The following is a 15308-nucleotide window of genomic DNA, read 5'->3' on the forward strand; positions in this document are numbered from 1 at the left end:
TGAAACTTTTAGCAAATGGGGTCACCGACCCAAGTATATATAGTTCAGGGTGAGAGTTATCTCGTTCCTCTCCTCACAAACCATGCAACTCATCCAACCAAAAGTTCCATTAGGATCATAAGCTTCTGAATTTTGATAGTACTTATGATTGTTCTTCCTTGCAAATTTGGAGGTCCTCTTCTCCTCAGACCCTCGTAAAAAGAACTCAAATGTTAGTTTCCTTTAGCAGCACAAGCTGCTTCGTTTGTGTGCAAGCACGGAGAAGGGTTTTGATTGATTTTATTTGGATAATTACAGTTATTAGAAATAACACCAAGTCAAAGGAAAAAAAAAAAAACTTTTTGGCTCAAACCCTAGCAACCAGCATTGAACAATAATTGGGAGGACAGAAAATGCCATTAATTTATTTATTTCCAGAAGATCTGACCAACAATAGCTTGTAAATGTGGCTATACAGATTCTATGCCCAAGTGGAACAAAAGAAGGAAAAAAATCTCTTCCCTAATTCTCAACAGCAGAATCACCTCTTGGACTTGATGAAGGATCACTGGAATTATCAGAAGGAGCTTGGTTCGTATTATCACTTCTAAAGGAGAAGCTCACCCAAATTTCTCTGCCAACCCTCCTTCTCTCTCCGCCTCCTGCTTCTTGTTCTTCTTCATCTCTCTTGCCCACTTCTTTCTCACCCACAGGCATCTGGTATCTACAAACAGGGCAAGACCCATGAATTCCCAACCACTTCTCTATACAATTCTGATGATACTTGTGCTTACAAGGCATCTCTTTCGCCACCCCACCAACCTCCCAATCCTCCAAGCAAATTACACACTCGCCGCCTTCTCCTTCTTTGATTTCCACACTTGGCAATGCGTCTATTGATTCCTTCGACGCCGGCGGTTGCCCATTTTTCATACCAATTTCGTGGAACAGAGTCTCGAGGCTCGAAGTACTGTCGATCACCACCATGCCTTGCGTAAAAGGGTTGATCAAGATGACTCTTTCGCCATGGTTATTACTATTTTCCGAGTCTGTGGTTTCCTGATCTGGGTCTTGACTGTGTTGTCCGGAAGAGTCAGTGGAGAAGCCTAAGATGAAGGGTAAGAAAACAGAAAGCTCTCTGAATCTGAACGAGTTTTCAGAGGGGGACGAATTCTCAGAAACATTAGGTTCCGTAGCCATTGATGAGAATGAAAAAATCGTCTTTTTCCTCAGGAAAGACTAGAAGAGAGAAAAAGAAGGTAGTAAACAACCGATTATGAATTGCACAGTGACGAAGAAACTATGGAGGATTAATGGGGAAGAAGAAGGAAGAGGGATATATGTGAAACACACAGATGGTGAGCGCTCACTGAAGACTGTGGAAGGATCTGGAAGAAGCTCAACAGTGCATGTGTCGGAATTGTCAAGAGATAATTTCCTGATGTTTATCCTTCTTCCAGGTCCTTCTTTCCAGTTCCCTCTTTCGATTTAATTACTTGTACATTACCCCATCTGATTATAACAACCTAATTATAATGAGACTTTATTTATAATTTAATTATAAAATTTTATTTCGCAAACCTATGGGCATTTGACAGGTGGTTTATTCAGCTACTGAAGATTTTTAAATATTTTAAGGGATAATTAATTTTTAAGTCCTTATAGTTTATCTGATTTTTAACTAAGTACTTATAAAAATTTTCTTTTTATCATGGTTTTTACTTTCATATGTTTTTACTTAGGTCTCTATTTTTTTTTATCAGGTTGTTATAGTTTCACTTATTTTTTAATTAAGTCCTTTGTTGTTTTTAAAAAATTGTTTATTAACTTTATTCTGTAAAATTAATTTTATTTTAAACTAATATTATATAATTGGAAAAAATAATTAATATAATCTTTAGTAATTAATAATTAATCAGAATAATTAATTATACTTATTATAAATTATTTATTATTATATTCTAATTTTAGAAGATTTTATTATTATAATTTGAATTTTATAATTATAAAAATTAGAATTGAAAAATAAATAATATATTTGTTTAACTAAAAAATTAAAAGAATATTAACATAAGATTTTTATAATAATTTATTATTTTTAGAATATCATTATTTATAGAATAATGAAAAAAAAACTACAAGGACCTAATTAAAAATAAAGTAAAATAATAAGGATCTGATAAAAAGAAAAAAAAATTATAAAGACCTAATTAAAAACATGTGAAAGTATAAGGACCTGATAAAAAAAATTATAGGGACCTGATTAAAAATCAATTGAAACTATAATGACTTACATATTAATTATCCCATATTTTAAAATCAGTAAATAAAAAAAAGCAAATACTCCTCCTGTCTTAATATAAACTTAATTGTTGAATTGGTTTTGATCCTAAATATAAGATCCATTTCTCATATTTATCAATTTTTTCTAAATTACCTCTATGGATACTCCCTCAATTATAATCAAGCAGAAGAGAAAGAGGGGTATTAAGAAAAATGATTATGGTATTTTAGGAAAAATATGTCACATTTCTTATAATTAACTAACTTACATAACTTTTTTAATATAATCAAATTAATTAAATGAGTCTTATATTAAGAATCGTCGAGTGACACGTGACTGACAATTTTGTTTTCTAGTCATCTGAAAAAATTATAAAAATACTTTTATGATGATTTTATTCACTGATTTGGTATAGGGATGTGAGTGTCCTAAATAGAAGAATATCAATGATTTGTTAATGTGGCAAAAAAAAAAATTTCAATGATATGTTAGATAATACATGGTCGAAAAGCCATTTCCAAGATGAGTTTAATTCGTTTGCTAAATAGTCTCTAATTATATATATTGTTGATGTGATAATTGACCATAAATACATATACAAATTAAAAATAAAAATACTAATTATACTCAATTTAAAAGAAGAATGTTTCTTTAAAATTAATATATAAATAATTTGAATGAAAACTGTTCTATATATTTATAATTTTAAGCATAGCATAGTTTAATCAAAGGAGTTGTTGGGCAAAAAAAAAAAAAGGTTAAAAGTCCTTATTTAAAAATTTAATTAGCTAAAAGGATCTAAATTTGAACTAGTGTAACAATGATCTATAAGTACAAATTTTCTCCCATTACGTGCAACATATCATCAATGATATGTAACAATCATCAATACTGAAGTCATTTGCATGTAACAAAAAATATGTTGTATGTAACAGGAAAAAAGTTACAGTTACAAATTATAATTATACAGACTCAAATTTAAATCTTTTTAGCTAATAAAATTTCAAACAAAGATTTCTTACCAAATTCTCAAAGAAAAATTCAAAAGAGTTCCTTTTTATATGATAAAATATCTTATATAGTTATACTAACAAACATGGTACGGAAAATGGCAATATCCTATAATAAAGGGCCATCGCCAAAAACAAACTCAATGTATTAATTCTATAGAGAGGAGACCATCATCAATTCATCTTGATGTCTTATAATTATGAGATCTATAAACAAGGTGTTATAATTAGAATAGGAGATAGTACTATAATCATATGATTTTCCTTTAATTTTTTTAATTATTGTAAAGCTTTGTTTGTGATGAGAGCTAGGATATATAAATTAGATGCAAACATGCACAATGCAGCTTATAAAGATCCACAACAAGTACAGAGGAAGAAGTGAGAATGGTTCTATGATTTTGTTAAAACCGAATGTTTTTTATATATCTTTTTACTTGAATAAAGTATGCTTTTGTTAAATTAAAAAAAGCATCCTACTTTTTTTTTTAATTAATATGAATCAATAAATCAATAAAAAAATCAAAGTCCAGGTTTGATTCTAATATTTTCCTTCTTGAAATATGGTTAATTCATGAATACGTACCCTTTTTTTAATTTGGTCCGTTAGATTTTATCGACGGTTAGGATTGCTTGGACAAGAGGCCTTAAATCCAACATTTCAAGAAGGAGCCCTTGGGGAGTTAGTTAATGACCGTTTAGCTAAGGAATGGTTGAGACTTGAGAGTCAGTTATTCAACACACTTCCCCTTTAAAGCCCATCTTCCTTCCGCTTTCACTCTCAAATATCAAACCAGACACTCTCTTTCCCCTCTTCTTTCCTCATTCAACAACAACAACAATGGGCAAACCGCAGGAACAAGATGTGGGCATAAAAATCTACACCACCACCACTCCTCCAAGAGACGACGTCGTCGCGGGCCCCTCCCTTTCTTCTTCTCCCCAGAGAGGACGCAAGAGACAAGCAATGGCCAAGGGAATGCAGAAAACCATATCCAAAACCTCAATGCTCGTCAACTTCCTCCCAACCGGCACCCTCCTAACCTTCGAGATGCTTCTCCCGTCGGTTTCTCGAAACGGCAACTGCTCCACTCCGGTGACCACCCTCATGATCCTCGTACTCCTCGGACTCTGTTGTCTCTCCTGCTTCTTCTTCCACTTCACTGACAGTTTCAGGGGCTCTGATGGGAAGGTCTACTACGGACTTGTGACCCCGAGAGGGTTGGCCGTGTTCAGGCAGGGTTTGGGAGTGGAGGTTCCGAAAGATGAGAGATTCAAACTTGGGTTCACCGACTTCGTACATGCGATTATGTCTGTAATGGTTTTTTGGCGATTGCACTGTCGGATCACAGGGTTTCGGATTGTGTGTTCCCAGGACACGTTAGGGACATGGAACAGGTTATGGAGAGCTTTCCTCTCATGGTTGGAGTTGTCTGCAGCAGTTTGTTCTTGGTGTTTCCGACTACTAGGTATGGTGTTGGCTGCATGACGTCTTAGATTTCATACCATTCTGCGTTGTTTTGGCTTCCCAAGATGCAAGTGTTTGGTGTAATAGATGTATTTTTTCCTTTGCAGAGAAAAAAAAATGTAGGTTAGGTTTGCAGTTATGGCCACAAGAAACTGTTGTTGCAGTTTTAGATTGATGAATGTTAGTTATTTGTTTCAGCTCCCAAAAAACAAAAAAAAAAAGAATGTCAGTTATTTGTTGCAGTATCCATACTTGATTGTTGATTCTCTATTCTTATCCGAACCCCAAAATAACTAAAATACCCCCATCCCTTTTTGCTATCGTTTATTTATTGTCAATAAAATCAATCAATTAATCTTCATTATTATACTAACGCTATAATCAAAATATCACAATTTTATATCATATTCATATGAAGAAGAAAATCATAGCGTCGTTTTGTTAAAAATATTAATGTTTCCACGTTATATTAATAATTAATCAATAATCAATCTCTATTTAATGGTAATTTTGTTACAACGCATTCGGATGTTTAAAGGAAGGCGTACAACTTCTACTTCTTTTGGTACAAAAGGAGCATAACGTTTATAGCATATAACATAATTCAATCAAATTTCATCACCCCATGAGATGATAATAGAAGAGAATGAGCCATGGAGAAAGAGGTTTATAGTAGAAAAGAATACTTGTGATTCACGTCGGGAAAGGAAGTACTAAAATCTTGAAGCTTATCACTCCAAATGTCGAGAATCTAACCGGAAAATTGTGGTAGTTTTACTCATCTTACAAAACCTATCTCCTTCCAGGTGAGGCTCTATACAAGAATCTCTCTCACTCTATATCTACATGGGACAAATGAATCTAATCTTACACTAGAATCTTCAAAGAATTTCTGACTAGAAATATGCCCTAATACTATTTCTGAATTCTAATGACAGCTTAACAGGCTAACTATTTCAGTGTTCTTCAGTGTGGGTTATTTATGTTGAACGCCGTTGTAGTCTGATCAAGTCAAGTTGGAATCATCTTCTTCTATCACCGCAACACTGTGCACCTTTTCCTTGTTGAAGCTTCTGCCACAGACACAGCATCTCCCTCGGACCTTGATAATGTGCAACCACATAACCATCCTTGCAACCCACGTTATTAACCCTGTCTTCATTCTCATACCGGATCGCTGCACCTTCCTTCTTCATCTGTGATATCCAGATACCCATCGTCACGTCTTCTAGCTTGAACATCTGTCCACAGCATTCAAATTGTTTAGGTACAAAGACATTGGCGTATCGAGTACAAAACACGTCCTTTTCACATCAAGTGAGAGAACTGTTAGTGCAAACAATGCAACAATTGGCCATGCAGGGAGCTGGTGATAACTCATCAAAGTGAGCAAGTTTTTATCTTAGTTTTACAAATAGTGTATGCTAAAATTTCTCTCTAACTAGAAGTAACAGATCTTACATACCTTCAAATGGCCCTCCCGGTACTTCGGGTACACCGTCCTCGCTATATCATGAGAGACGACATAGCCTGGACCATGCGCCCATGGAGGATAAGATGCTTCAGGCCATTCCTTTGACAAAGCAAACAACAAAATTACGATGAAGTCAGATAAAAAACAGCAAAATCGGGTAGGTATTCTTAGAAGGGAGAAAAGGGACAAAACAAAAGACTAGATGCCCAGAATCCAGCAGTTCTGAACAAAACAACAGAAATAAGAGCTTTCAGTATCAATATTGCAGTTTGATACCAGAGATCTTGCCTTACAGATACAAGCTTACAGAAGTTTGTGTCCATTTCCACAAGTTGCTAAGTTAGAATTCTGCTATGCTCAGAACCTATATTAAACAACACAGAGTGCAGGTACCTTCGGTATCAAATGAGTATCAGAGGATCTATACCTCGGAACTGATGTACCATTTGCTATTTGTATCACGGTGAGGATGAGAATCTGAATTGATGAGTCCATAGAGCAACCCAGTAGTCACATTGATTCTGTTTAATGAAGCTAGCACTTCATCCACACGAACAAATGCATCATCATCAGTCTTCATGACAAACTTCGCTGAAACAACCTCTGTCTGTCATAGAGGTAAGATCAATGAGACAAAGGAAGCAATCTCCTAGGCAAAAGTAGATGATGCGACATTACCCCATATATGCAAATTGCTAATGTTTTCCACGTGATAAGGCTGTAGTAGTCAACAAACGGCATTAGTTGTATGTCACCGTAGGTCTCTGCTTCTTTCCAAAGTTCTTCATTAACTATTTGGTTTTTATGCTGCATCATCTCCAACAGAAGACATAATTCAGCAACATGCTAATAAGCACAAAAGTCTACATGGTAACACATTTAAAAAACAGAATAATTACAAGCGACACAATCAAGTGAAGAATCAGGTCATTGTTGATGGAAGCAGCATTCCCACTTCAACAAATTTTTAGAATCATGCAAACTGATCAGAAGAAGCACCCACCAAACCAACAAAGAAGCGTACAGCAGTTTTGGTTGATCGCACTGCTTCATATTGCATCCAGGTTCTCCTAACAGCCATCCTGCGCTTGAAATTATTAGCTGTAGAGAAAACACCTATCAGGAGATCCAATGGGCTTTGCACAGGTAAAGGTCTTGACTTCAATGATTCTAGATCAATGATATGCTCTGAATCCTCCGATGTGGGCAAACCACTGGCAAGAACAGAAACAAGCTTGAGGTCTCCAGAAATTCTCATCTCACTGACAAGCCATGGCTCCAAAGTCTGCATCATAACTACTTCAGTCAGTAAACAAATCAAAAGCTACAAATGTTTAATCCAAAAAATCCAAATCCAAAGTGAAAACAAAAAAGAAGCAAGAGAGGAAGTACTTCACGGAATGCGAATGATGTTATGTGCTTTCCATCAACTGTCATCTGGACTCCCTCTGAGCCCACTCTAAGAGTTGCAACAAATGGATAACCCTGCTTAAACGGAAAGTATGTTCTATTTTTTGATTGTTCATCAGTTGCTGAAAATCTCTTAGAAGCCTTAGGGATGGAGAATTGGTTTAAGTTCTTCCCTACAATCCTATTGCACTGCTCCAACTCATCAACTGGACAAATAAACAGCAACGTCAAGAACAAAGTAAAAGAACGGAATTAAAAAATATCTTTCACCTGGATAAACTGGAGTAATATCTTTCACCTTTTGTGATCTTCTCTGGAGTAGGGGATGGACAACGCTCCTCTTCTCCCCAGTCATGAGCTACTGTCCAGGTGTTTTGGACGATAACAGGATCTTCAGTAACTTTATCACCGTGAAGCCTGACGTTATAGTGCAATATAACAGGGGGATCAGGCTCCCCGGGAAGTGATTCTCCAGTAAAGTCAATTCGGAAATTTCCAAGAAGACCATTAGGAATGCCAATGACAGTGACCGAAGAACCCTGTGTCAGGCCACAAGGAACTCGCAATTTGTAACTAGTATTATTGAGTTCCACGGAATTCATGTTATTTAGAAAGTGGGGACATTGTTTCTCTTTCCTTATCTCATTTAGACCATCATTTGCTTCACGTTTTCTCTTTTTTTCAATGGAGGATACAAGACCATTCCATACACTCACAGCTTCCTTGATAGCTTCTGCTGCATTAGGTAAACCCTTAGTATAATCAAGCAAATGATTTAATTGGTTCCACGTCTGGAGAGCTCGTAGCTCTTCGCTGGTGAAGTTGCTGTTAGAAAAGAGGCTAGATACTAAATTATCAGCAGAAATCACTTGAGTAGCACTCTCTGGATTTTGAATGACTGGAGAAAATGCTGAATTTATCCATTCAAGAGGATTAGAACCATTAACAGGGACAGTTATATTCTGATAACTTTCCCCAATAGGGTTTTTCATAAATCCATACCTAAGGACCAGTAGCATGAACAACGTGAAAAAAGAGGCAATGAGAACTCCACCATACCATTTCTTCATTTTGAACATCAAATGAGCAAATCAATATCCCTGAACCTCAATTTGGCACTTGAACAGGACACAGGACTAGCATGAAACCAACCAAGAACCTTGGCTAATTTTTTATTCCATGCTGAGTAAACGAAGTCAGAAGCCAATAATAACTGATGGTGTCTGAAGTAAAAGGTAAACTCCTATCAGACTCTACGAAAAATCTTCAGGAAAATTTTCACCGTAGCAGAGTGAGATTTTTTTTTTGCCCCCCTTCTAGCCTGCTGTATAACCAGGGATTGTAAGCCTGTTCTGAGTCGAGATATCCATTTTCAGCATTACTCGGAGATCATTTTAGATGAGGTTATTATGTTAGACCTGTATTCAGATCAATAAAATGGTTAAAGCTCAGCTTTTTAGATATTGTAACTTATGTGCAAGAAATCGCTCAAACACCTTGTTTGTCAACATTCAGCAAAGCAAGAAGGTTATATGCTCCATTTGGATGGTCTATAAAGCAACTTTGTTAAAAGGCAAAAATCTAACCAGGAGCTACATTAATTGTTCACTAGGTTGAAAGAAAATGTTTTCAAGAGAGAGAATTCCAGTACATATAATAAATCTAATATCAAGGACATCAATAATAATTAAATTCCATACAGAAGGAAGCACGCCACAGGCTTCCTTAGCATAAGTTAGATTTGCGAGCATCATCTGAGAAAGTATTTACATAGAAAGCGTTTACTATTGCTCTTCTTCTTCAATCAATTACTTGCTATTTATTTCCACTTTATCCCCTTTTTCCCCCATATTCTTCAATTCTGCTAAATCATTACAGAGTGAAGATTTTGATTAGGAAAATTACCGTTTTGTAAGGGGACGGCGGCTACGGGAAACCGGACTTCCAATGTGTGCTTATTTCCTCAAATCTCGCACTTGCTTTAGTCGTTCCAATTTACATGCGGAAAAGATAGAAGGAAACCAAAACCATTCCAAATCTTCAGCAAGTAAACCGGTTACTGAATTCTCTTAAAATTAAATATGAAAACCAACTATTCTAGCAAGAAATGCTAGCATCTAACTGCGCCTCACTAGCCGGAAGACATATATCTATACATCCTATTTTCCTCGAAAAGAAAGGAGAGTTGAATCCAAAGTCAAGCAAATCAAAGAAAGGACATCAACACTCAGATCGAACGCCTATAACGAAAGAACACCACTGAGAGACAACCGACAGTCAGTAAAGAGCTCAGAAACAGCAAAACTAGGAAGAATCGAGGCAGAATTATCATGTATCATTCTGAAATACGGAGTAAAAAGAAGAAGAAGCCGAAAAGCACAGATAATTGAAGCAGAGACAGTAATGATGAAGAACAAAGGGCAGCAAGTAAGTAGTCGGAATCTGGCATACCGGGTGAAAATTTCCAAGGGAAATGCAGAAAAGTGAGAAGGAGAGAAATCGAGGGGGGAGGTTGTTTTTAAGCGAGAATAAGAAGTCAAGTCTTCAGGTCTCCTTCTCATCAAATGAGGCGCACATTGGCCCTGGTCCCCTGTCAGCGCCAAGGAAAAGCATACCAAGATATATATCGCGCTCATTCAACTTCTCCGGCGCGTCGTACTCTTTTCTTAATTTATTTAACGGATTAATTTGATTAAGTTTTCAATTACAGATTAATTACAGATTGTAACCTTCCTCGTGGCGGATTCTTTTAATGGATCTGCACTTCTGAAGATTTCAAATTTTAAAAGAAAACCTCTAAGGTGAATCCTTGTCCCATTGTAAAGTGGTCTAAAAATGTCTTTTTCTTAACACCAACTCCCTGTTAACTTAAACTTAATTTAATGGAAGTTATTTTTTAAAACAAGTTCATTAATGAATTCTTTTTTCTCCGAAATATAATTTGATTAAATTTGAGTATGGTTACTTTTAATTAAAGTTCTTAATTCCCAAAAAAAAATAATGAATAAGAAATTTGTATAAATAGAGGGGAAAATTTTAAAAACGCGTTGACGGTTATTCGAGGAAGATAAGATGGGGGGTAATTTTGGTATCTCATGCCGCTATTGGAATTTCAAGTCTCGTGGGTTTGAAAGGGAATAGTTGGCCGGCGGGGCCGGACAGGACATGGTTATTGTTGTCGTTTTGGCTTAACGACGAAGCAAAAGTGTCGTTCGTATCACAGCGGATGCAGAGTAACTTTCAGAGTTGGGGAAGCCAGGGACAGTCGGACAGATGAATGAGATGGGCATTGTTACAAACGACATTGCGTGACTTTTAATTCCACAATATTATTTGTTTTTTTTTAGTGGTTTAATATAATAATAATTGTCGGCCTCGTTAGCCTGGGTTTTCTCAGTGCAAGCCAAAAGAATATAATATATTCGGTAGCTTTTATAAATAAATGTGTCTCTAATCTCTATAGAGTTGCATTCATTAAAGATTGTTTTGCGTGAAGCGCAGTGTTGACATTTGGCAGAGACACCAAAACTTCTTATGGAGCAACAAAAAGATTTGATTTGGGACCAAAACAAAAAAAAAAAAAACACAAAAGGATTTGATCCCCTGGGAATGTCGTGTGGCTCTTCAGTTTCTCGAGGAGTTTTGAAGGAAATTCCAGATCTAACATAAAATGTTGTTTCTTATTTATATTTTATACTCCTCTCCGTTTTTCATTTATATTTCATGTCATGTTGTTTCTTATTTATATTTTGTACTCCTCTCAGATTAAGATTAAGGAATTATTTGGATAAAATTAAAATCATGATTTTAAAAATACTTTTACGGTATACAAAGTAAATATATGGAGGAGTTTGTCTCGATTTGAAGAAAAATACTTTTGAGAAGTGCTTATAGGGTTATCCAAATACCCCTTAGGTTGGTCAACTTTTTTATTCATTGTATTTATTCCTGTTTAGATTTAGACGTGGTTTTTTTTTTGTTATTAGGTTTTGAATAAAATAATAAATTCACAAAAAGTTGTATCGCAATTATTCATTAGGGTGTATTTTAATTTAAATATTTGATAAAAATATCACAACACTTCAATATAATTCTTTTTTGATGGGTCCACCTGATATCCTTAGTCCACAATGGAGATTACCTCCTTCACAATGTTCAGGACAAGTTCATCATTTCTAACTAAATTTTTAATTCTTCGTTCCTTAATGCCTGATTAACTTTGAATTTAGGTAGGTTTGAAAAGATGAATAAATTAGTTAATTATAATTAATATAATTGGATTAAAGTGCATCCAGCACTGCATGTATTTTTTCATGTACATTCAATATCCTGAAATATTTTTTCATGCATCCATCATCCTAAAATATTCTTTGGTGTGATTTTATGGTTAGCAATTTAGGGTGCTACACAAAAATATATATTAGAGTGCTGAATACACAAAAAATATAACTTAGGGTGATGAATGCACATTAACTCAATATAATTTGATTATCTAAAATACCAAGTTCTAAATTAGTTAATTATATACTAATTTATAAACTAAGTAAATTAGATTAGAAATATAACGAAAAATAAAAAAGAAAATAAATTTAAAATTTTATATTCAAAATTAAAATCAATCTACTAATTTATTTTAGAATAAGAGGATTACATGTACAAGTTGGGATTCAAAGTTCAAGCCACCAATCACATATTTAACTAGTCAAAGCTCTGGCCGCTTGTGACCGTGGGATTAATTTAATTATTTAAATTTCTGTGCTTCGGAATTTTTTTAAAAAATTATTTCTTTGTGAGGGGTCAAACTCCAGAAGCTGTATAAGTATGAAAAATATAGGGTGTCAGACTGATTTTATAATACCCCTCCGTTATTTAATATATGACCTAACTATTAAGTTAATTTTGATCTTAAATATAAAACTTATTTTTTATATTTATCAATTTTTTTTAAATTACCTCTATAGATACTCCATCAATCATAATTAAGTAAATGAGGAAGGGAAGATATTAAGAAAGATGATTATAGTGTTTTAGGAAAAATATGTTATATTTCTTATTATTAGCTAACTTATCTAACTTTTTAAATATAATCAAATTAGTTAAATAAGTTTTATATTAAGGTATAAAGGAGTAATAAATATTCGGACCATATTCACAGTTCTGCCAATCCCCCAAACAACGTCGAGTTTGAATTCTGAAATTGTGAATGGAGCTGCTAGCTTGAAAAGATCGCTCCCTCTGTAAGTTTCTGCAGTACCCAAACCAAGCTAATCGGCGTTAAAAAGGAAGTACTTTTCTGATTCTTAATATAAAACTCATTTAACTAATTTGATTAGATTAAAGAAATTAAGTAAATTAGTTAATTATAAGAAAAGTAACACATTTTTCCTAAAACACCATAATCATCTTTCTTAATACTCCGTCTCTCTCTTTTATTTGATGATGGTTGAGAGAATATTTATAGGGATAATTTAGAAAAAAATGATAAATATGAGAAATAGGTCTTATATTTAAGACCAAAACCAACTCAAGAATTGAATCCTATATTAAGGATCGGAGGAGCATCAGATTTTGAATAAAATAATAAATTCACAAAAAGTTGCACCACAATTATTCATTACGGTGTATTTTAATATAAATATTTGATAAAATATCAGAACACTTAAATATAATTCTTTTTTGATGAGTCCACGTGATATCCTTAGTCCGCGAAGGAGGTCACTTCCTCCACGGCGTTCAGGACAAATTCATCATTTCTAACTAACTTTTTTATTTCTTGGCTCCTTAATGCCTAATTAACTTTGAATTTAGGTACATTTAAAAAGATAAATAAATTATTTAATTATAATAAATATAATTAGATTAAAGTGTATTCAGTATCGTAAATATTTTTTTAGGTACATTAATACCTTGAAATATATTTTTCATGCAGTTATCATCCTAAAATATTCTTTAGTGCAATGTTACACATAGCAATGTAGGATGCTACACAAAAAATACATTAGAGTACTAAATGCACAAAAATATAATTTAAGATGATGAATGTACTTTAACTCAATATAATTTGATTATCTAAAATACCAAGTTATAAATTAGTTAATTATATACTAATAATAAAAAATAAAACAGATTAAAATTTTATATTTAAAATTAAAATCAGTCCACTAATTTATCTCAGGACAAGTTGGGATTCAAAGTTCACAACCACCAATGACAGTCAAAGCTGTGGCCACTTGGGTACGTGGGATTAATTTAATTATTTAAATTTCTGTACTTGGGGGCCGTTCGTCAAGACGCCATGCAAACGAATTTTTTTAAAAAAACTATTTCTCTGTGAGGGGTCAAACTCTAGAAGCTGTACGAATATGAAAAATATAGGATGTCAGACTGATCTTATCTTAACATGACGACATGGATGTTTATCTCTGCTTATAATTATAGATATTCGGATCACATTCACATTTTACCAATGTCTGCCCCCAAACAGCCTCCGGGGTTTGAATCCTATATAAACCTATGCCGTACCCGGAGCAAGAATATTTTGCCCATCCGGCTTATACGAAACCCGTGGCCACTGGCTGGCGTCCGGGCAGAATGAGAAAAGCCAGGCCTAAAAGGTGTTTGAATGAAACCAAAAGAATGTTTGGATATAAACCAAATCATGATTTCAGAAATGTTTTTATGGTTTACAAAGTAAATATGTGGAGGAATTTACCTCGTTTTGCAGAAAAGTGTTTCTGAAAACATGATTTGGAGGTTGCCAAACACCCAATCATGGTTTGGAAAATAGCTTCTGGACAATAGATTCTAGAAAGAATATATTTTATGAAAAAGTGATTCTAAGAAATGAGAGTATTTGGATAGTTGTTACCAGAAGCACTTTTTACATATACAAATTACTAAAAAGGACATAAATTAATATGATAATTATATAAGGGATAGATTTTATAATATATTTTGATTCGAAGAAATAAAATTGTTAATAAAATAATTTTTACTAACATGATTAATAATATATAAGATAATATAACTAATAAATAATTAATATGTATATATATATTTATAAATTATAAGATTAAATAGTGAAGAACCGAGTGTGGAATGAAGAGTGAGGCATTAATTATGGGGGCTGCTTTGTCATATGTTGTTGGGTCCACACTAACGTCAGGAAAATTTGAGCCAGAAGCAACTTCAAACCACTTCCACCGAAACTATGGTTTTGGGGTTCAAAACCATAGTTTGACCCCAAACCATGGTTTCACATTTTTTATCCCTGTTTGGCTGGTTTCTTCCCCAAACCATAGTTTGGAGGGACATCCAAACAGGACCTAAACATCAATTGGGGCACCCATTACGAGGTGGCTTGGATGCAAGTTTTAGTAATGGTTACGTAGGAAACTGCTGTTGCCAACTAATAGCCTCATATTGGTTCATCAAACATTATCGTGATGTTTAATATAAATTATTTGTAACAGATTTTTGCATACTAGATAATGTATTAAATTAATAAAATTTTCTAATTTTATGTTTATTAAAGTTCTCTCTTTTTCTTTTCAATAAAAATTAAATAAAAATAAAATTAAAAAATAAGCATTAAATATATTACAAATGACTTGTATTTAGAATTAAAATTTTTTCCCCACAAATGACTTGCACTTAGGATCAGGAGTATGTCCAATAGTTATC

General features: G+C 34.0%; 2 protein-coding genes and 1 pseudogene across 3 annotated transcripts; 1 reads left to right on the forward strand and 2 right to left on the reverse strand.

Annotated features, from left to right (window-relative positions):
• Positions 1-377: 377 nt before the first annotated feature.
• Positions 378-1459, reverse strand: LOC114720547 (E3 ubiquitin-protein ligase MPSR1). The gene has a single exon (XM_028906196.1). The coding sequence runs from the start codon at positions 1177-1179 to the stop codon at positions 502-504; it is 678 nt and encodes a 225-aa protein (XP_028762029.1). The 5' UTR covers positions 1180-1459; the 3' UTR covers positions 378-501.
• Positions 1460-4114: 2655 nt separating this feature from the next.
• On the forward strand, positions 4115-4770 carry LOC114720525 (protein DMP9-like; annotated as a pseudogene).
• Positions 4771-5407: 637 nt separating this feature from the next.
• LOC114720565 (beta-1,3-galactosyltransferase GALT1) lies at positions 5408-10201 on the reverse strand. 2 transcript variants are annotated; one of them, XM_028906219.1, is made up of 9 exons: positions 10077-10201; positions 9531-9604; positions 7924-9043; positions 7608-7831; positions 7219-7500; positions 6894-7022; positions 6643-6822; positions 6207-6314; positions 5408-5982 (listed from the first exon to the last, which is right to left on the reverse strand). In XM_028906219.1, exons 3-9 carry the CDS (start codon positions 8702-8704, stop codon positions 5764-5766), a joined length of 1923 nt encoding a protein of 640 aa, XP_028762052.1. In that variant the 5' UTR covers positions 8705-9043; positions 9531-9604; positions 10077-10201; the 3' UTR covers positions 5408-5763. The 2 variants fall into 2 exon arrangements, with proteins under 2 accessions (XP_028762052.1, XP_028762051.1); XM_028906218.1 differs by lacking the exon at positions 9531-9604.
• Positions 10202-15308: the final 5107 nt, after the last annotated feature.

The sequence above is a fragment of the Neltuma alba genome, unplaced genomic scaffold (genome assembly GCF_004799145.2).
Source record: "Neltuma alba isolate B1F8T4 unplaced genomic scaffold, ASM479914v2 tig00011988_pilon, whole genome shotgun sequence".
NCBI classification, from domain to species: Eukaryota; Viridiplantae; Streptophyta; class Magnoliopsida; order Fabales; family Fabaceae; genus Neltuma; species Neltuma alba.